The sequence below is a fragment of the Pseudorca crassidens genome, chromosome 3 (genome assembly GCF_039906515.1).
Source record: "Pseudorca crassidens isolate mPseCra1 chromosome 3, mPseCra1.hap1, whole genome shotgun sequence".
NCBI classification, from domain to species: Eukaryota; Metazoa; Chordata; class Mammalia; order Artiodactyla; family Delphinidae; genus Pseudorca; species Pseudorca crassidens.
Genome location: NC_090298.1, coordinates 88,959,144 through 88,983,371, shown reverse-complemented (window position 1 = coordinate 88,983,371; position 24,228 = coordinate 88,959,144). Strand labels below are relative to the sequence as shown.

At 35.1% G+C, this 24,228-nt stretch overlaps 1 protein-coding gene across 7 annotated transcripts in view; it reads right to left on the bottom strand.

Annotated features, from left to right (window-relative positions):
* FER (FER tyrosine kinase) overlaps positions 1–24,228 on the bottom strand; it is a 474,202-nt gene that overhangs the window by 263,630 nt on the left and 186,344 nt on the right. For all 7 annotated transcript variants that reach the window (XM_067731395.1, XM_067731398.1, XM_067731396.1 and 4 more), the window contains one exon: positions 975–1,067. In XM_067731395.1, coding sequence (XP_067587496.1) covers positions 975–1,067 — 93 coding nt within the window. The remainder of the gene's footprint in view (positions 1–974; positions 1,068–24,228) is intronic.

Sequence of the window (24,228 nt, the reverse complement as noted above, 5' to 3'; positions counted from 1 at the left end):
TCTTTTACACAAAAATATAATTTCCTGCTTTTTTGTTAATTAAAATACTTGATGCTTTGCCACAATTGTACATAAAAGATTGTTGCCTGAGTGGAATAAATATGGGAACATGTGTTTTATATTAAAAAGGAATTAGAGCAAATAAATCCAAAATGTGAATGGACATTTAACTAATCTAAGGTTTGGAAACACTTTTTTTTTCTAAATAAGAGGAGGTCACATTGTCTTAGCTGAACTTTTAAAGAATAAGAAATGATATTAAGATATTATTCTGTAGAAACTTCACAAGATGGGGGGAAAAGCATGTAATTAATTTGTACTGAATATCGTTTTAACCATCATTCAATAAAATACTATTATAAAGCTCTACTGTGAATGAGGCATGGCTAGAATTAAAAGTTTGATAATTTAGTTTTATAGGTCATGAAGTAAGAAAAATACTTTATAATTTTATATATAAATGAGATAAGAATATTTTTTATCTTGCTTGCCTATAGCTGCTATTACTAGGGATAATTAATATTCTATGCATTACTGCGATGTGCCTAGCCCAAATTTCAAACAGACTTCAATTATCTAATTAAAATGTTCTTAAAGATATGAACACACATATAAACGGACACATTTTAAAAATAGATATACAGTAATCCCTATTATAAAAACATGTTTCACTGTAAAAGAAACTTGTTTATATTTTTCTTCTAATAAAGCCCCAAAGTACATAAAATACTCCCTGTAACTACTTATATGTAGTACAGAAAATCTACAATACAAGTTTCTTTCCTGCCTACATCACTGTTACTAGGGGTTTTAATATACACATATATACACAGACTCATATGCCCACAAAAAGTTAAATTGTGTACTTATCTTTCCATTCATAAATACAAGTTTACATATTATATTCATTGGTATATCAGAAAGAAGGTAGACAATGACTATTTTCAGTAGCATAGAGAGTTCATCCTACTTACTGTTGAAGAGCCCAGTGCAGACTTTGGAGACCTAATGATTCCAGCAATTGAATGACGAATAGACTCAAATTTGGACAGCCTCTCCTTCCTTTCCTGGAGAGATTAAGAAAGAAGCCTTCAGCAGTAGTAAACTATCTAGTATATACACAGTTATGCTAGGTATTTTGGTATTTATCCACAACTTATGTCCATCCACTCTGTCTTCCAAGTAAATTAAATGTAAGCTTCCTAACATTAAGAATGAAAAATAACCAAACGCATATGAACTCTATAGCATTTTATTTTCCTGGTCCCTCAATAAATGTCATGATTTGGGGAAAAATAAGAAAGAAATAGAAATTCATGAGATGAGAGAAAACAAGAAATGCTAAGGAAACACAGAGAAAACCAAATATTAGCACTCAGAGGAAAAACAAAAAGACACAGCTAGAAGGAACCAGTCTAACAGAAAATTTCAGATAGTACTGTAGTTGTGACATATTCTTCATAAATTTAATTACAAAACAACTGCTGTATATGCCTTACTCCCCACTCGTCCATTCTCCACATCTTGGCTATACCTTTTTAACAGTTTTCGCCTTCCCAAATGTTTTTGTTTCAGAAGATTTCTCAAGCACTAGAAATAGATTTAAAAAAAAATCCCAAACACCCCAGCTCTTCCAAATGACAGTCTATTTAGATGCCACGGTAATTAAAAATGAACAACTTTAACCAAAAAGCACACAACAGTTCTCAAAGCAAGGCTCTTAAAGGAGGCACTAAGGTAGAAACAATAAGGTTATTGATGTCAGAAGGGAAAAAGGGTATAAGTCTGGGCAAATCACTTAACTATTGTGGCTCTTAAGTTTCCATATCAGTAAACAGGAGGACACTGGACTAGATAAAAATCTTCATCTCAAAAAATTCGTGACCATTGTTCAACTCCCCAACCATTTGCATTGCATTGATTATTGATGAAACTTTCATAGAAGAGCTCCACTGCATCAGGCTGGCAACCAGAGTTACTCCCCTTAGGACAATTAGTTATATCCTGCCTGAGGGTACCCTCAGAACTTGTTCCCCAATGGAAGGATGAACTACGGAGAGTGAAAGGTAACAATGGAACACTTTTTTGTTAATAATAGCTTGTTGAAGCAATAACCATATATTATTTCTTACAGACTTCCGTAAATAAACTCAATCTAATAACATTATTAGAAGGAACAATGAAAGTGATTATTTGGCCCTGTAGGAACAGTCAGATACTTATTCAAGTCAGTAGGCAATAAGATTCAAGAAAAAGATAACATTCACGCTCAAACTCCAGGCTGAGGGCCAAATATCTCTGGGACTACTTATGCAAAGCAGCCATGAAATTTGGAGGGATTTTGCGAGAAATAACTACAGGGAAATTATAATGCTAGAGAAGACTGTCTCCTGAAAAAAATTCTCAACTGTTGATAACTCTATAATATAAATGAAATACTTCAAATATCAATATGTCCTTCATAAAAGGAATGCATTTATAAATAAACAAATAACTTAGTCTTTTGCAGATATTGATTTGCTGGAGAGAATGAAGGATACACAGTTTCTATTCCCATCCCATCACGGTATACAATTTAAGTATAAAACAGTTTCTAATTGATTTATTTTAGCAATTGGGTTCTGACTGAAGAGAAACCATTTTAGAAGTATTCACTGTCTAGTAACCTAGTTTGTCATGCTGTCTTTTTTTCTTTGATGCTTGCATATTAAGAACATTTATTAAAAGAAAGCCCCCTTGCTAAGTCAAGCATTTTCATATTTTGAAATAATGAAATTGGAAACTAAATGTGCAAAAGGAACATTTGAATGATTAAGATTTTGTCTTAAAATAATGATGCTAAGGAAATTTATAGTAAAACAGAATGGAGTTCAATGAAACCTAGGTTGTAAAGCTTTCTGTCATTCTTCCTGCTTTCTTGACTCTGTATCTTCTTAAATGATTTCTCCAGGGACATAAATCCCAAGCCTCAGGCTATAATCAGCTCCCTCCCTGTTCAATATAGAAATATAATTCATGTTCCATGGAGATTTTCTCAAATGTATGAGCAAAAACGTATTATAATTCTTTTAATAAAGTATCCAGTAGTGCAAGATGTACACCAAACAGTTTCCTTTTGAGCACCTCACTGACTCAACAATTTAAGTACTAATAGATTTTGCTCAGTAAGCAACTGTGCATTTCAGTTTTTTAAAACTTACAGTACTATGAGTTAAATTATCAAGACATCTTAACTGAAATTCTGCTTTTAAAACAATTAAGGGATATAATAATAGGGCAGTACATTTATCTTCTTTGCTTAAACTAATAAATTATTAAACAAAGAATACATTACGATGAGAATGAAAGTATTTCATTAGAGGTCCCTATGTCTAGTAATCAAGGCACTTTACCAATTTCAGCCACACCCTCACGAAGCTCATTATTCTATTTAACAAATTATTCATTATTCATCATTATTATTCATTATTCCCAAGCTCGTTATTCTATTTAATAAATTATTTTGAACAGATCAAAATAATCCCTTTGCCATTACCTGTGTAAGCTGAACATATCTTTCTCACAGCAGCTTCCTTATCTCTCCTCCCTCTTCCCTCTCTGCCTCCCATTTTCCCTTCTTTTCTCCTCCCTCTCTCCTTTACCATAATGAATGCTTATAATATTAGCTATTATTATTATTTGGGTTTTACTAATATTGACAAGGACATTTGGGCTGCTTCCATCTTTTGGCTATTGTGAATAGTGCTGCTATGAACATTCGTACACATGTACTTGGGTATCTGTTTTCAACTCTTTCAGGGATTTATCTAGGAGTGGAATTGCTTGGTCATATGGTAATTCTACGTTTACCTTTTTGAGGAACAGCCAAACTTCTTTCACAGTGGCTGCACCACTTTACGTTCCCACCAGCAACGGATGTGCCTTCTAACTTCTCCACATCCTCACCAACACTTATTATTTCTGTTTTTCTGATTATCATCATCCCAGTGGTTGTAAAGTGCTGCTTGCCTTTATTTTTTTAAGGATATTTTCACAGGATATAGAATTAAAAGTCGATGGCTTTTTTTTTTCTTCTAGCACTTTGTCTTCTGGTCTCCATTGTTTCTGGTATGAAGTCAGCTAGAATTCATGTCATTACTCCCCTATACATAATGTTTCTTTTTTCTCTCACTGCTTTTATAATCAACTAGGAAATAAGTACATGTAATTTTTTTTCTTTTAATTATCCTGCTTGGGATCTGTTAAATTTCCTGGACCTGTGGGTTGAAAATGTTGGAAAACACTTAACCATTGTCTCTTCAAATATGTTTCTACTCCCACCTCCCTCTCTCCTTTCTTCCCTAGATTCTAATTACATGTATGTTAGCCCTTTTGATATTACCCCATGATCTCAAACAGTCTATTACCTATTTTTCTCTTTTTGCTTCTTTGTGAATACTTTCTGTCAACCTGTCTTCAAAGCTCACTACAATTTTCCTCGCTGTGTCCAGTCTACTGACAAGTCCATCTAATGAATTGCTCAGCACTGATACTATATTTTTCGTTCTAGAATTTCTATTTTTTATAGCATCCACATTGCTGCTGAACTTCTCCATCTTTTCATATACATTGTCTATCTTTTCTATTAGATCCCTTAGTATTTTTGTAAAAGCTACTTTAAAGACATTGATAATTCCAATACCTGGGCCATCTCTGAGTCTGCTTATTTTCTTAGCTGTGGGTCACATTTCTTACTTTTTAGTGGACCATATAATCTTTGATTGTGTGCCAGATGGTTTGTATAAAAAAACAGTAGAATCTGAATTCAATAATATTTACCTCAAGAAAGAGGCACACATACTCCTTTTTTCTGTCAGGCTGCTAGAATTGGGGCTGTAGTTAATAAGTTGGGCCTTGCCTCTGCTGCTGCTCTGGTTTGAATTAGTTCACCACCAGCTTCAAATATTTGGGGCTAGATCAAGAGTTTTTCTTCAGCTACGAGTGGAATCTGAGCCCTGGCAAGATTCCAGCACCCTCTTTTTTGGGAGGGGTGTGGGATAGGTGGGCACTAGGGAGTTCTCTTTACTCTCCAGGCTCACCCACTACTTTATATATCTAAGATAACTTTCTACCCTAAGATAACTTTCTACCCTCCTTCCTAGCCTTTGGAAAGCCATTGCCCTGTACTCTGTGAAGACCCAGAATTCCCTGAAGAGAATCAACTTGGGAGGGATTTCGTATTTTCTTCTGTTGGTGAAAATCCAGAGTGCTCAGTCCTCCTGTCCAAAAGCCTCAAACACCACCCACCCCCCAACAACAGTGTACCACCTTTTTGGTGCAGGGAGAACTTCATTTGGAGTATCTTTCTCAAGTCTCCTTCTCTGATTCTCTGCTCCACTTGGTGAAGACCCTTGAGTAAATGCTGGTGAGTGGATGCTGCCTCACTCTGTGGGGAGGGCTCCTCCAGATTCTAATCTGTCACACCAGCCTACACACTGTTCTTTCAAGCTTGTTAAAAGCTTGTTGAGTTGACTTCTTATTCCCTTCGATGGAAGTTTCCTCTTATCACACAGTTCCACCAAGGATGGAAGTAGTCACAGGTTTTTTGTTTGTTTGTTTTTTGGTTTTGTTTTTGTTATGAAAGGCTTGCCACTTTCTGGACTTTGGTTCATTTAGGTTTCTTTCTGTCCTCAGATCCCTGATGAGTATTTTTTTTAACCATTATTTTGTACTTTATCCTCCTTATTTTGGTTATGAGGTAAGAATGAACATCTCTTATGACTTTCTATATTCAAACAGGATGCAGCACTCATATGTATTTTATTAAGACAAGTAACCTACCCGTCATAATTTTATTTACCTTTATTCACAAACCAAGAAAATAAAAGACACAATTTAAGGGTCTTCAGTATGACAAAGAAGCCATTAATTTATCAAAAGTTACAGACTTGAATTTAACTACCATTTTCTAAAGCAGTCAATTATCACAACAGGCCTTTAAAGACTATGTTCCTCAGAAGATTATTTAAAGGGTTAAACTCTAGACATCACAAAAATTTTTCTTGTTATTCTGTTTTGGTTTTCTTGTTTTTTGGTTTTTTGTTTGTTTTCTTTTGTTGATTGCTCTTGGGGGGTAGGGGAGATGAAGTTTATTGGTTTTATATTTTCTGCAGAGGACCTCACAAGGACACCATAAAGACTACTATGTACATATTTCATTTCTGTACAGATTTTAAGTTTCCAACTTTATCTAAGAAGTTTCATGAATGGTTTTACTGTTTGATATTTTCATACTGCACATGTATCAATAATCCTCTTATCTGTTCAGAGCTCCTTTTGTTACTGGAACTAATAACTGAGAACATTTCAAGTTTCAAGGCCTCAGTCAAGACTTTATTAGAATGGAATCAGCAACTGCAGGACCCAAAAGAAAATCATGACTTAAGTAACAAAAAAGAATAAATTTTAAAGAAAGGAATGTGGCGCTTATAATGTTGCGTTTCCATTATCAGCAAATAAAATCCAACTGGGAAACCTGTTTTAGAAAGAAGTCAGTTATGTTCTAAGCATTTGTCTCACCCTCAACCCCTTTCTAAGAGAAACTTCCACACTATGGGATTGCTGGTACCACCTGCCTGAGAATGAAGTTAATAGATAAAAGTTGAGAAATGAAGACAGACAAATTCTTGATGACATGGTTTGAATTTCCGGATATATCCAGTTATGTGAGTGGGTAAACTCTCTTTTTTGCTTTAACTAATCTGCCTTATTTGACTGCTACATAGAATGAATACAGCAGGCCTTCCTAGAATATCCATGAGTAACTGAAGATTTCTAATAAACGATTACAAATATCACAATTGTCACTAACAAAATAATGCACTAACATTTTTAATGTTTTGGACACATATTTACTTTCAACAGGAGAATATTTTAATATTGAAATACATTAACATAAATGTAAAAATTATTTGCAAAATAAACACTTACTATGCTGTGATGATTACTCTTACTTATTCCCATTACTTAACAGTTTCAGCACATGACACACAAAATAACTGCTCAACATGTTGGTGAAAACCCTAGTTTAGATGGTTATTAATAGATGTTATATTACAAAAGGTTCAGTAATTCCACAGATTTTGGAAATGCTCAGTTAAACAAATTTAAACAGATTTCTTAAATGCAACATGTCTCAGAGCCTCAATAATGCATTAGTACATGCACTCTTTTTTTGGAAGAAATATTATTCTGCAAAATTCACTTCAAGAAATGCTGTCATGAGGCTTTCATTATGAGGCAGTAGGAGGGAAAACATTCTCCTCCACTTTACATCAGTCATGGCTTTTTCTTGGACATTATCTTCACATGTAACAGCTCCAAATTAACTAATTCCAGCTCCCCTCTTTCTGGCCACAAGCACCTACCCCATTGGTTTGCTTTCACCAGTTCCACTGTAACCATTTTCCAACATCACTGAAACCCTAAGGCTCTGAGTCTCCTAATCTCTCCCAATCAATCACCTGCTCATTTCTTCTCTTCTTTTTCTAACTGAGATGCCATGACACATCATTTCACTGACACTTTTGCCAATATTCTAAATTCCCTTGCTCTCCTGTCTCTTTGTTGTCCCCAGGCAGCAAACCCTAATGGTGGATCGATTCAACTTTCTGCATTCAGCAACTCACCACTGCTGGGGAGAATCACATGATTATTACTTCAAAAGAGCCCTAAATTTCTGACATACTATGAAAATTCTCTGGCAAACTCTCTTCTTAACTCTCCCACTGCCGTTGTCAACCATTTCAAACCTTTCTTACTTTTCTCGCGTCTAAAACCACCTTGTTCTACCCTCTACAGCTTCTTTAGAAGGAAGCTACAAGCCAGCAACTCCTTCAACTTCCCTTTTCAAATCTACAAATCCATTCCTTCTCTTCCCATGGAAACACGAAGCTGTCTCTCTCCCACCAAGGGTGACCACTCTACTTGTACCTCATCCCTTCCTGTCCTCCCAAGGACTTTACACCTTAAAAAAAACCTAATAGATTTCTCTTTGATGTACTGTCCCATCAGCTTTTATATTTAAGTTGCTCTCATAGGAAAACAAGTAAGAGAAAGGAGGTGGGAGAGAGAAATGAAGAGAAGAAAGGATGAACCTTTCCCTTTACCACACATCCTGCTCCAGCTACTGCTTGCTCTTTACAAAAAAAAAAAAAAAAAAAAAAAAAATCCCTAAAAGAGTTATCTATGTAAGCTAGAAATCTCAGGACCAAGTCTCTATTCCTATACAATAGGCACTAATCTGTTTAAATTAATAAAGCATCCATTGCATATACTGGTATTTTCATAAATTCATTCACTATTTCATCATTAGGCAATAAGCAGAGCAGAATCAATAAGTGATGAAGAGCATACTGGCCTAGAACTGTCAATATGTAACTCCAAATATCATACTTACTATCAGGAAGAACTCTGATTAGGTGTCATCGTCCAAACTACAATTTTTCAGCTGAAAATTTAGAGTGGGTATTCATCAAGTAACCATATCAATGGTTTCACAAAATTATTAAAGGTACAATAATAGTACAATAATTCTAAATATTTAAAATTGTATTTTTTATTAAGCAAAATTATTACATGGGAGAAAAAGTTTAGAGATAATGAGAATTTGAAAATTCCCTAAATCCCCTTGTTCCTACTGAGTTCTCCAGAGATTTTATAACTAGCGTTGTCTATCTCTGTCCTTATAGAGGAAACCTTAATTTATACCTATTGTAAATGCACATAGAAAATATAACAACAAAGAAAGTATAGCCCAGAAACACTAATCATATTTTCATCCATCAGTTTGAGGTAAAAACTCTGTATAGCTCTCTGAGTACAGAGATGACTGAACCTCAAAATAACGCCTTTCCGGGAAGGTTTCCTGTAGTTATCTCACTCAGAGCAAAATTTCATGAAGATTCTAATAAAAGTACCTGAAAGGTTCTAAATGGTGTTTAAATTTTTATTCCTGATGAATTTTTTACCCCACAACATTCTTTTTGGCTTTGATTATATACTTTCTATTTCAATATATAACTAGAGTTAAGAAGTGATTTGTTCAATTGGAGTGGCAGCCCTAAAAATTGAGAGGCTATATTTTATTAAAATAATGGCCAAAGGGAATGTCAAATGTCTTGACTAAGCTTCCCTAGGTTTGCCTGACCTACACATTTTAGAAAGCACAGCTTTTAAAGGCACCAAGATTGTTCTTCACTGTCTTCATTCCTTAGGCAAGCTAACTCTCCTGTTTCAAGATACACATTGGAAATATTTTCTCCTTGCCAAGCATTAACTTCCTACCTTACAAGTGGCTGCAATGTGTTTTATCTGAGATTCAGAAAAGTTTATACAGAAGAAAATTTTCTTATAAAGGGGAAGGAAAGCTGATACAAATATTTGTAATGTCTGGTAGCAATCAGATGGAGTCACAACTTCTCAGGATGGGTAAGGAAAAGAGGAAGTGGTTTACAGCCAATCTAGGTCTATTTAACACAAATAGCTATGCTCAAAGGTACATAGCAAGCTCAGCAGTTATTTTGTTTTGTTCTGTTTTTACATATCCAAGAGAATTAGAATACTACTATATAGGTGTAGGGCATTTGACTCTAATCATACTTTCATGGCCTTAGACACAGCAAAAATTTTTCCAGAGCCTCAAAAGACTATTTAGCCATATTCAGAGATTCTCAGAAGACAAAATTCTCAGAAGACAAAAAATGAAAGCATTTCACCCCCACCCCCGCTTAAGTCATGATAAGCTCACAATTCACATTTAAAATTCGAAGAGCATAAAGAACTTTATATCTAATGGATATGAAGCTGAAAGAAGACAGGCATTATACTGAAGATTAGAAAAAGTAAGACAAAAATATCAATGATTTCCTTGGCCATAGAAGTCATTGAAATTATACGATTAGTCTGTAATATTTCTAATTCAGAATACCTTTGCATAGCTATACTTTATTCCAAGTAAAAACCTAATCTTTTATCGGTACTACTCAAATTGTAGTATAATATCTATGGAATTGGCTGACAGATACATAATATTTTCAGTTGAAATAATACCAGGAGAAACAGCAATTCAATAAAGGATGAATCTTAATTAAACAATAATCCTCTTTATCAAAGGATAAAGAAAAAAGATTATCTCACCAAAAAAAATTTTTTTTGATCTTAAAAAGGAGTCTGGAATTTTCCTCTCATTAAAAAATAAAACAAACAAACAAACAAAAAAACTACCAGATACAATATGAAAGCATTATCATAAGTACCTTAGCCTACTTTCTTTCTGCTTCATGTGATAAAATAAAGCAGATGAGTTAATGGAGGAAGATTATACAAGAACAGCAGATAATTAGGAAGTACTCTATCAATGGATGAAAGACCACTGACACCCACAATGATCAATCTCAACATTGGGATAGAGGTCCAACTAAAATATACTTTATTTTCCACAGATCATTATCCTAACTTTCTTTCCCTTTGAAACTTAGCCACCTGAAAGTGCTGATAGAAAAAAAAAAAAAAAAATCAACTATATAACCGTCTCTGCTTATTCCTTGTTATCCACTTGCTTCTCGTGTCACTGAAATTTTAATTTGCTCTCCCACATGATCTCAATGTTGCCAAACCCATTGGGTACTTTATTTGACTTTCCACAGAACGTTTCCCTGTTGACGACTCCCCTCTTTTCCCTAGGCTTCAGTAACATCACTGCCTCTTGGTTTTCCTCCTATCTGTCTGGTTGTTCCACTTCATTCTCCCTTACAACATCCTTTTTCTTTGCCTGCCCCTTAAATGTCAGGCACCCAACATTACCATCCTTGGCCCTCCTCTCTTGCCCCCCCCCAAAATCAAACACATTTATCTCTATCACTTCAATTATCATCTGCATGCTGATGATGCCCAAAAGCTACATCTCTAGGCCAGACCTCCAACTAGAACTCATTATCCTTCCCCCAGTTCAATCTGCTTCTATTCCTATGAGCCTTTCTTTTGTGGCTAGCGCCAACAACTACAGAATTCTGAAGGCAGAAATCTGGAGGTCAATCTTGGTATTCCTTCTCCCTCTTATCCATATCCAATCAGTCACCGAATTCAAAAGTTTGTAAAATATCTCTAAAATCAGCCCCTTTCTTTCAGGACTCCCTGATGTGACTTCAGTTCAGGCACCAGCATTACTGCCCTCAATTGTTATTTGCTCCTGTTCTCTATAAAGCCCCCAGAGTGGCCTTTGTAAAAAGGTAAATCAGACCATTTCACTCTGCTGTTTACTATCTTGAATGGCTCCCCCACTAAGTTCACAATAAAATCCCAATTCACACAAAAAGTTTTTTCTATAATATAGCTCCTACATACTTATTCAATCCCATCTCTCTCCACTTAACTTTTCATACCTATAATATGGTCATATATAAATACTGAAGATTTAGAATGCACCCTATTTTCTTTTACTTAAGTGATACATGATGCTTCTTCCTTTTCCTGAAATACTATTCCAATATTTTTCTTTTTTTTTACCCTGTCCACCTCTTATTCCTTCTTCAGGCCCAAAGCAGACTTCTACCCCAAGATCTGGCACTCTAAATCAAGAGTATTCTTTTTATGTCCTCTGACAATACCCAAGCTTTACTCTCATCACATTCTTGTTATAATTATCTGTTAACTTCACTGTTATCTGTTAACTTCAAGGAACTGTGAGCTCCTTGCGGACAAGGACTTTATCTCATTCAGCTTTGTATACAAAGCTGAGACAGTGCGTGTGGCATACTGCACTCTCCAAAATGGCCTCAACAATATCTCCATCACACATGCCCTTCTTACCATAAAGACTCTGACTCTTCTTTCACTGAGAAGTGGGGCATATGTTCTCTCCACTTGATTTTGGGTGAGTATGTGACAATGGTGAAAGGGACATTACGTGACTTCTGAGGCTAGGTCATACAATCAGCTTCCTTCTGGTTTTCTTAGAACATATACTCTTGAACCTAGGCACCTCAAGCTGTAACAAACATCAAGCAACCCAGAGACAGATCTACAAGAAGATAAACAAGAGCTCAGTTGAACTTGCAGCCAGCAGCACCCAAGCTGCAAGTCATGTGGGTGAACCACTTAGGAAGTGGATCCTAATGCCTCTAGCCCAACTGTTACAGTTTATGATACGTGGAACAGAGATAAGCCTTCCCCACTGAACTCTTCCCAAACAGAGACTCATGAGCAAATGAATAATTGGTTGTTTTAAGCCTTTAAGTTTTGCAATGATCTGTTACATAGCAATAGATCATCAGAATAATGCCTGTCATAAAGTACACACACAGTGGAGTAGAGATATGCAAAACACGTACTAACACATATACATAAAGTTTGGTGAATCAATGAATACATTTTCCAAATCAATTTTACTTCATAAGTTAGATTTGGTGGACAGAGGAGAGACTGTTGCCAAATATTTTAATTAGAATAGTTAAAGTATCTTACCTTTTTTATCATTACAAAAACTGATTCAGAAAATCAAACACAAGAAATATATAAATCAAGGTAAATGTCCTCGTAATCACACCCAGTTCAAGAAACTGAACTTTGCCAAATACTGCAGAAGGCCTCCAGGTGACAGAGAGGTCCCAGTCACAACCATCTATATCCCTTCCTCCAAGGTTACCACTATCATGCCTTCCACAGTAAATCACTCACTTGCATTATTTTTAGTTTTTAGTGTGCATCCCTAGACACTATACTTTTAGTTTTGAACATTTTTAAAATTTTATTTAATGTATCTTTAAGCATCTTTTAATCAATAAGTTCCCTCTCCATCCCTATATTTTCCTTACAATTCAGCTGTTTAAAGACCCAGGCATTTTGGATGGACCTAGGGTCTGTCATACAGAGTGAAGTAAGTCAGAAAGAGAAAAACAAATATCGTATGCTAACATTTTATACATATATATATATAGAGAGAGAGAGAGAGAGAGAGAATCTAAAAAAAATTGGTTCTGAAGAACCTAGGGGCAGGACAGGAATAAAGACGCAGACGTAGAGAATGGACTTGAGGACACGGGAGGAAGGGTAAGCTGAGACGAAACTGGCATGGACATATATATACTACCAAATGTAAAATAGATAGCTAATGGGAAGCAGCCACATAACACAGGGAGATCAGCTCAGTGCTTTGTGATCACCTAGAGGGGTGGGATAGGGACGGTGGGAGAGAGATGCAAGAGGGAGGGGATATGAGGATATATGTATACATATAGATGATTCACTGTTATACAGCAGCAACTAACACAACAATGTAAAGCAATTATACTCCAATAAAAATGTTAAAAAAAAAAAAAAGACCCAGCCATTTGACTCAGAGTTTTCCACAGTGTGAATTTGATGATTTCATACTCACAGGGCAGTCCAACATGACCTCTGTCCTCTTTTCTACAAACTGGCAGCTAGGATCAGAGACTAGACAACGTCTGGTTCTCTCTTTTTGTGATGTTAGCTGCTACTGATGATCAATGTCTACATCCACTAAATCATGGGGTATTGTAAAATGGGGGTATTTCTTCAAATTCTATCATTTGTTTCCCATTTATTAGTTGGAATATTTCTATAAAAAGATGCTTTCCCTCATCAATTATTTGGTTAATCAGCAATTATTTGGTAATACAGTTCATATAGGAAAGGCAGGATAAATGTTTAACTGTTTTATATGGATACATTTTTTAAATTCAAAGTCTTTGAAACAAGAATTACAAACAAATCAAGATAAGTTTAAATATACTCATTAATGGAATAATAACAATGATGGTGGTGATTAAGGTAAATATAATCAAAGCGAATATATAACAAACTTTTTTAAAGGGCCCTACATATATTAACTCACATAATCCTCACAAACAACTTCATCAGACAAGTACTATTATTTTCTCTTTTTTAAAGATGAGGACACTGAAGCACAGTTAGTAAATGACTGAAACAAGATAGAGGCATGGGTAATGTCTTTATCAGCATTTAAAGGTGGTCCAGAAATAAACATACACATATTCTCAAGTTCACTGATGTATTTCTATGGAGTCTTATAGGGTTATCTCCATTTAGCACCATGATATTTAGCTATGTGACAAAGAGAAATGATTCCATAAAATACTTAGAAAGTGGATAATCAAGGGTTGACGCTACACTAAACCTAGCCCTACTTATCTATAACTCTTTTAAATTCTTTTCCTTGGTCATTTTCAACTTCCCATCTCTCTTTGGATGGGAAGTTTTAATTCAAGTAGATGTTTTAAGTTTTTTTCTTATCCCTAATTTGTCCAAATTCCTAATATGAAATTCAGTATACCAAAGTTCTTTTTCTGACTTAAGAAAATTCGTATTTACTTTTCTGGCTTAAAATAAGTTATTCCACCTTGGGCTTCAATTAAACTTATATTACAGTACCTAATGCATTGATATAAGCTAATAGCTATGTTATTATAAAGATAAATTATAATTATTATTTTGCAAAGGTTAACATGAGAAATTGGCTCTAAAATCTTTCATTGCAATAAAGTTTTCTAAATGTCTGCTGAGATAGAAAGTTCCAAAGATACTACATAAAGTAATAATCTCTGTATCAGAACAAGGTATTTTAACTGGGTCTCTACAATTTAATGTATATAGATATTTGCTCTACCATTTACTCATGTTTACTTGTAAAAATTATTCTTCAGAAGTCCATTTATTTGAATTACAAAAATACCATAATACTGGAAAAGATTTTAAAGAAAAATCAAGATACATAAATTAGATACTGGCTGGCATGGTATACATACTTCTCATTATTTTAAAGCTTTTACCCAAGAGTGAACAAGTAAAATGTATAACAGAAACTACATCAGCCAATGGATACTTAGCAAATCAATTCAACCAGCAAAGTACTCAAGCACACTGAATCATTTGACTGGTAAAGATTCTTGAAAAACTAAGTTTAAGTAAAACTGTATTTTTAAAGATTCAAATCTGCTAGAAATAACTTTGGTTATAGAGTTTATCCTTAAATTCTTATAACCTTAACAAAAAGCATCGTTACTTAGATAATATGGGGTGTAAAAAATTAAAAAGAACTCATTATTTTGAAATGCATGTTGAAGAGAGATAAAGAAATGAAACAAAGTAGGTTGCACAGATACAACGCTAATCATTTGGCCTAATACTAACCAGAATGCATAAGAGTATAAAGACAATGTTTTCTTAACCAGTTTTGCTTTTACATTAACGATACTTATATAAACCAGGACAGAAAAAAATGTACAAGTACATGGATTAAATCTCATGTGGCTAGTCTGGATGAGACCTATTACTGATACCATTTCATACTTCTCCCTTCAACAGGCATGTACCAGTTTATTAAAATTCATCTGACAGATAAATATAAGAATGTAATTTCACCAGAAATGCAACATGTAGTTCTCTTAAATAAGACATTTGGTACAGATTTAAATGAGAAATCTGTGTGGGATGGCTATTCGTGATTAGCTAACTGGACTATTCAAGTACAGTTATTACATTTACCAAATAATAATACATTTTCACTTGAGACTTAAACAATATTATCACTTTCTTCATACTAAGGGTAAATAAGTATACCAACGAAGAATGTCAATCTTCACAAATATAAATAATTAAATACAAGTCATCAAGATAAAAAAGGGATATTCTACTACATAGAATTAGCTCAAACATAGAGAAAGTATTCAATATACTTTTAGACATTGCATTATGAAGTTGCTATGATAGTCTATGAAAATTTACAAACTATTACTAATAGGCCTACAAATGTATTTTCATATACAATTCTCAATTATACAATTTCCTAAACATTCATTACCATTCCCTGACTACTGACAAATGTTTATTTTGGCATGTAATATTAAAAATAAATTTTTAAAAATCTGAAAACTATATTTAAAATCTGCCTTTTTGAAAAAGAAACTATATTACCTGAAAAGACATGCTTAATGTTTTTGCCATAAAAGCAATAAAAAGATTAAAATAACAAATTACCAGCAATATGATATTGGCTGGCACATTTTTTTCTCTAAAGGGTTGGACAGGAAATATTTTAGGCTCCTGGGTCACATGGTGTCTGTCACCCTACCCAACTAGGCTGAAGCCTGTGTTCCAATAAAACTTTATTATGGACACTGAAATCTGAATTTCATAAATTTTACATATCACAAAGTAGTCCTTCTTTCGATTTTTTTCAACCATTTAAAAATGTAAAAATAATTCTTAGCTCATAAGCCACCCAAATATAGACAGCAGGCCAGATTTGGCCCATGGGCCATAATTTTCCAACCCCTATTATGTCACTTAAATTACAGAAACTATACAACAAAGGCTATATAAGCAGTTGTTAAGAGGACAGATTCTACAGTCAGACTGGGGGCATTCCAATCCTAGCTCTCCTACTTGCAATCTATATCAAGTTGCCTAACTGTCTGTACATCAATTTCTTTCTCTATAAATTGAGAATAATAATAGTACTGCCTATTCGGAATAATAATAGTTCTGCCTAATAGGGTTGCTGTAAGGATTGAATGTGGCATGAAAAGGACTAAGCAAAGCTCCTAGCACCCAATAACTAGTTAACCCTCTCTAAATATGCTGCTGCTGCCATAATCAAAACACAGGAAAAGTTCTATCTCATAAAAGTACACATTATAATATGCAAAGGCATTCTACTTCCAAATGTCCACAGGCAAAATTAGAGAAAAATCTTTTAAAAAATAGTTATAGTTATAACATTTCAGAACTGGGAGATACCATAAAACTAATCTTGTTTCACTAGAAGTTCAAAGATGTTTTTGGTTCAAGTCTGAGTTAAAGTCAAAACCAGGACTGGAATCAAGTGTCTCATCTGTATTATGAGACCAGAAAGTCCTGTGTTTATTGTATCTTTGTAGCAATTTCGTAGACATTTATTGACCAAAATTTAAACAACATTCCTTTTTGAGGGGTTTGGAAAAGAGTATTTGGGAAGTATAAGGTCAGGGGCTGGCAAAAACTACTCCAGGCAGACAAAATAGCACAGTGATTAAAAGCAAAAATTTGGTATCAAAGCTGGATTTAAATTTTGCTGCTTGACCCACATAACCTTGGGCTAATTTATGTAATATTTTTGGGGCTCACAGAATAGGTACTCAAAAAATATTTGAATGAAAGGCCGAAAGAACTAGGCTTCTCTCAAAGTTAAGGGTCTCACCCACAACCAAAGCTTCAACTTCTGAAAACTTTCTTGATAAAGAGAATAATACACAGCTGTAATGGGTTGGATGTGACACCCTCCCCCAAAAGATATGTCCACCCAGCACCTGTAAATGTGACCTTTCTTGGAAAAAGCATTTCTGCAGATCTAGGTAAATTAAAGATCTCAAAATGAGATCTTCCTGGATTGTCCAGGTGGGTCCTAAATCCAAAGACAAGCTTCCTTATAAGAAGACTTAAACAGAAGAGGAAAAAACGCAGAAGAGAAGGCAATGTGAAGAAGGGAAACAGATTGGTGTGATGTGTTCACAGGTCAAGAAATGCCAGGGTTTGCCAGTAGCCAACCACCGGAAGCTACGAGGGAGACATGGAACTGTTCTCGCTCAGAATCTCCAGAAGGAACCAACTCTGCAGACACCCTGATTTTTAACTTCTGGCCTCTAGAAGTGTGAGAGAATAAATCTATGTTGCTTTTAAGTCAGCAAGTTTGTGGTAATTTGTGAGAGCAGTCCTGGGAAACTAATATACAGCTGACAAAGAATCACTGAATATTTACCTTGTAAAGTGATCATCAGCTACTCTACACATAAAAAAAGAAAAAAATCACCCTTATATGAATTCTATTCATCAGGAAAACTGGTTAAAATTGCATTATTCTCATAAATTCTATACAGTGAGATTAAAATGTGCATATATGCATTTTTTATTGTTCATTTCCCACTCCAGGTTTTAGAACCTAATCTCTGACCAGAGACAAGGTTGCTGACCAGCAACACCTTGCCCCCAAATCCACTATCAGAAGTACAGCTGCAGTCCCAAAGACAGTTTTTCTCAACAGGAACCCTGATAACTCCAGAAACTATACAGCAATATGCACAGCTCAGCAGTAGCAAGGTCACAGCACTGTCTCCCTCTGGCTCTTCATTCATTTACAGTACAGTAGCTGGAACAGTGGCTAACTTTTTTATTTGCTTTGCTAGCATCTATTTTCATACTAATTACCAAATGCGGTTTTCACATTTTGGGGTCCAATATTGTTTCCGATAATAAGGTACCAGCAAAGAAAGAAGGAATTTCAAAGGCAACCAACTACTAAGAAAAAAAAATAAGTTGATTAGTATAAGTTTACACAGATAGGACATGTAGTAAAAAGATTAACATTGAAAATAAGTATAAAAATTACTGGGCCATAGTCCTTATTCTATCACACTTTTTTCATGTTTTATATAGAATCAGCGTTAGAAGGAATCTTTCAAGCTAGAGATTTTTCTACTTCAACCTTTTCACTCATAACAGTTGAGAAAATGGAAATCAGAGTAGGTAAGATGACTTGACTCATGACACACATATGATGACAAAGCTAACTCCTTTTTCCACTGTAACACATGGCCTAGATTACATCCACAAAGTCAACCAAATGCTGGGCATTGGTCACTCATTCAAAAATTTAGGGTGGGGTGGGGAGGAAAGGCTCTAATCACATTAAAGTAGAAACGTTACATTGAAACAATTACTACATTCAAATTTATAACATTTAGTATAAAACTGTTGTTCATTTACACCCAAAAAAGATGCACTATTTTGAATACCATATCTCAAGGAATGTAATAAAAACAGAAAAAGACCAGTAAATCTTAATTAAAAATAATTATAAGACTGAGGAATGCTGCTAATATGAAGATATACTCTCTCTCTCTCTCTCTCTCTCACACACACACACACACACACACACACACACACACACACACACGCACACACACACACAGCCATTTGGGACCCGAAATGGTGAAATGTTAGATATGATTGAAATTGTATCTGTATCAGACAGATAAAATTATCTTTTTTTTTTTTTTTCACTAAAGATAAAACACTAAGATAGGGGAGAGGCCTTTGAATACAGATACAGGAAAGTTTGGATCCACATGTCAGAGATGCTTCATTCAGTGCCTAAAAATTCATTAAATCTCAAAGTAGTGAGAACCCAAATGATTTTAAGTATTTTCAAATACATGAATAAAACATCACTATTGCTAAAGTTTTAGGGGCTATGTCAAAGAAGACAGTCATAATACACTGCTTGAAGTCTCTGTGAAAAAAATACTGACATGCTTAGAAAATGGCCCTAACACTGAAGGTAGCTAACATTTATTGAGCACTAACTACGTGCCAAGCACCACGGACCCTGTCCATGAAGTCTTCTGTACATTTAATCATCTATAACACTATATAGCAGGTCCTGTTAGCCTCACTTCATAGATTAGAAAGCCAAAGTTTGGAGTGGGTAAATAACTTTTGCAAGGACAATAAGAAGTTCTTACTCAGAATACTAATTCTTACACTCAAACCTGTAACGTAATCTAAATCACAGCATTTGTTCTCTTCCCTACACTGATTGGGTAGCAACAATATAATTTATAGAACCAAAGGATTAATATCTAGAATTGTTTTAAATCAGCTTCAGTGCTCTAAGAATTATATATAGATTCAAAAAATTACCAACAAATTGTCTTAAGGCTTTAAAGGTACAAAATAAAATCAAATAGCTAATTATCATATCTTAATGCATAGAAATTAATACTTTTTAAAAGAATAACTTCCTTTAAAACTAAATGGCACTAATGAGATGCCTCATCTGACCATATCTTTAAAAAAGATTATCCTCACAAATCAAATTTGTATTTCTGTTTTCTTACATAGTTCAAAATGAACATAATCTGGCCTTATCTTGCTGAGTCAAAACTATAAGACTCCGTTTTGGAATTTCTTCTGTCTGTATTTTGTGCCTTTTTTTTTTTCCAGATTCCTCCCCTGGTGTTAAAATATGGGTTTTCACTTACTGCTACTGACAATTCTTGATTCCACTCCTCCCCCTCTCCTCCACCACCCCACGCCTGCACTCGCTATTTACCATTTGCTCCTTCTAATCTACAGTACACTGAGAAATCATGAAAATAAGTTCATTAGAACTGCTTCTAAATAAGAGTAGAAAATTCTAAGATTCTTTCTGATCTTTATTATGTGAACTTAGTCACATTCATCTGTGAAATCCAAATAGATCATTTTTTCTCCTACTTCTAGTTTCAGAGTAGAGGTCACAGAAAGAATGACCTATGGAGAAACTGGGTGTTTTTCTATTTGTTTCTAAGTGTAAAACTCTACCTGCACGCCTTAAATTTGGGTAGTATTTCCAGGTTTTTACTACCATCCTGGAAGAAGGTATTGCCAAATCTCCTAGTCTCTATTCAGTTTTCATTTTGCTTGAGCTCTGTGGAAGGCAGATTTCTCAAATGGTCTCTAAAGTTCCCACCCCTTCGCATGCACATCCTGCATTATCACTAGGACAGTGATGTGGTGATTTCACACCCATGATTAGGTTATGTTACGTGGCACAGCTGACTGTAAGAAAGGGAGAATATTCTGAGTATGCCTGACCCAATCAGGTGAGCCCTTAAAAGAGACTGGCCTCTTCCTGAAGGCAGAGATTTAAAGCTTAAGAGAGATTCAGTGTGAGGAAGATTCTCCATTGCCGGAGGGGACTACATGGCAAGGTATTCTGGTGGCCTCTGCGAGCTATAAGTAGTGTCCAGTTGTCAGCCAGCAAGCAAATAAGGACCTCAGTCCTCAAATGCAAGGAACTGAATTTTGCCCCAACCACATGAGCTTGAAGAGGACCCCCATGCTTCAGATGAGAATGCAGCCAGCCAACACACTGACTTTGACATCATGAGACCCTGAGCAAAGAGTTGGGCCAGGCCTGGACAACACAGAACTGGACCCACAGAACTGTGAACTAATAAACAGGTCCTGTTTGAAGCCATTAAGTTTGTGGTGATTGGTAACACAGCATAGAAAACTAATCCAAGCTTTCTCAGCATTTGTGTCTTACTGATGGCTCCTTTCCTGAAATGCTTCTTTGTGTGACTCTCCTCTTTCCTCTCTCTTGTCCCTCCTTAGTCTCCATTGTGAGCCTTACTTGCTCTACCCACCCAGTTCTCCAAGCTTCTGGTCTTAGCCTTTTCCTCATACCTTACCATCTTCCTGTGTGATCACTCTCATTTTTTAACAAATGTTTGTTAAACAACTACAGTATTCCAGATGGTAATGCAGGCTCTAGGGAGCTATCAGTGAAAAAGCAAACAGAAAAAAACTCCTGCTCCTGTGGGGTGCTCACTGATTCTACGATAACCAAGACAGCCTCGTCTCCTGTGTTTCAGACTCAAATCACCAGCAGTTTTTTAGGAAACTCAGACTCAGAGAGGTGAGGTAACATGTCTAAAGTCCCTCATTCTGGACTTAATCTCAAATACATCTTATTCTTAAATATTCTGAAACTGTTTCCTCAAGTGAAACCTCACTTCTTCACCCCCTTCACTCCTAGGTCTATTGCAACCTAACCTCCTTCCTCCCCCATCCACAGAAACAATTCTCTTTGAGCTCACTAAGGACCTCTTAAGTTGCCAAAATCACAGAAAGCTTTTCAGCCTTATCTCTCCACTGCACTGTTTACTCTTTTGTTCTTGTATCTTTCAAATTACCCTACTTTCTTCTTTTTCTCTCACTCCCTCTTTAATTACACTGGACACTCCCAAGTCTTAATCTCCAGCTTCAGAAGGACATCCCAAACTGCCTGCTAATCATCTCTACAAGAAAGTTCAGGACACCTCAAATTTTAAACATCCCAAACTGAAATCACTCGCTCCCATCGGCCTGCTCCTACTGCTCTGGGCACTTGGTGAGCAGAGCCAGTATGACCTCAGTCACCTATGGTAGCCACCCTCCACTCCACCTATGTCTCTCCCTCTCACTCACTCATAGAGCCAGTTAGTCACTCGTTCCTGCTCACTTAACACCACCACCCCCAAATCATACTTGCTTTTTTTTTTCCTTAGAAAAATCTATAATAATTTATAAAATATAAACTAACACTTGACCAAAATCTAAGTTAGATAGTAAAGTTTACATGAACTATCAGCTAACTGTGGAGTTCAAAAATTTTATGTTTGCAATAAGTATTCTGTGCTTATTGCAAAGATGAATAATGGCATAGATTTGTGATTAAGTAGAGAACTATAATTTTAAAATAAGCAGTATTTTGCCTACCACTTTTTATAAACATTCTTAAAAAAAAATACATGGTTTACTACTGGGCTTAAAGTATTCTTAACCTTGAAACAAGGCCATATTCTGGAACAATTTTTTCATCAACAGGTCTTCTTCTTATTTTTTTTTTTTACATCTTTATTGGAGTATAATTGCTTTACAATGGTGTGTTACTTTCTGCTTTATAACAAAGTGAATCAGTTATACATATACATATGTTCCCATCCACCCTCCCTATCCCACCCCTCCAGGCGGTCACAAAGCACCGAGCTGATCTCCCTGTGCTATGCAGCTGCTTCCCACTAGCTATCTACCTTACGTTTGGTAGTGTACATATGTCCATGCCTCTGTTCCCTTCATTCACAGAGAGCCCATCATCAGCAAGCCATAAGAGTCTTCATTTCTCAAGCTCAATTCCATAAGATGCTCATGTATCTTAAATACATGTTAACTTAAATACAAAGGAAAAGCTAACCTTTCATTGGGTGAAATAATGCAATAGCTAAACCATGTAACCGAGGATTTCTGGAATTCTAGTAAACAGTAACTCGAATGGTGTCTCGATTATACCTGGAAACATATAGTTATGATAGGAATTCACTTACAAGATTTAGCTTTATCTAATGAAGTATTTGCCCTTGGTTCCATAATCACTTAAAGTGAATTAGCAATAATACATTCTGCAATCTACTTTTGTGTGTTTTGTTAATTCAAGATTATTTTGTTGGGGGGCAAAGAGAAGCTTTAAGGTGGCCAATGCTTTCTTGCTACCACCAAACAAAACAAGAGACAGCAATTTTTACTGATTATTGCAAGATATACACCTCTATAATATTAGAAATTTAGAAATACTTTACCTGCTGTGATTGAGTAAAAAAGCTAAAAAATATTTCATGCCATTCCTCTTTCACCAGTTCCCTCAGGGCTACTAGAGTCTATATTTTGGGATGAATTTTCAACATATATCCAATGTTTTCAGATGTCTCTAGGTATGTTTCTTAATCAGAATAAAGTTTATATAATATTTTTTAAATACATAGAAAAGCATAACAAAAAGTAAACTTTAAAGACCCCAGGGATTATTTGGCTAAATGACTAGATACAGAGCCTAAAGTATTCATCTATCATTCATCCTTTTGGTTTATTTTATAATTTTGACCATACTTTCTACCACTTCCACTCTCTCTCATCCTCTTAAGAAAAAAGCAAAAACAGTTTTAATAGATGTATACTTTCAAGGCAGATGCCATACAAAAATTACATCATTGATAGCTAGAAGAAATCATTTTTCAGAAATTAATTAGAAATTGAGCATATAAAGCAATAACCTAAAATTATAAAATTAGCAAGGACAATCTGAAGTATGTACAATTACCTTGTTTTCTCTTAACATATGTAAAATTTGCCCTTAAAATCCTGAAATCTTTGTTTTTGTCCTTATGAAAAAGATTGTCCTACAATAAATCTCAAGAACTCACCAAATTAACTACTTTCATAAATACTGTTATCATATCACCAAACACTGAAATACATATATAACTTTAAAACATCTTGTGACACTGTGTCAATCTGCAGAGGCAATTAAGTCTTCCAAATAATTCAACCAGAAACTAGAGAGCTGGGGGGGAGGGAGAATACCATGCCTTCAAAATATAGATATTTATAAAAGCAAAATGTGATAGCCAGATTTGTTAATATTAGAATCAATAACATCTATTGATGCATTAAAATTATTCTACCTTAAAAATCTTAGTGCCACACAAGCTCCTGTGGAGGCAAGCACCTTCTAAAACATACAAACAAATAAGAACAGTGAAAATAGCAGTACTATTCCAAGTCACATTTTTCTATTTTCACTAAAATTTTACT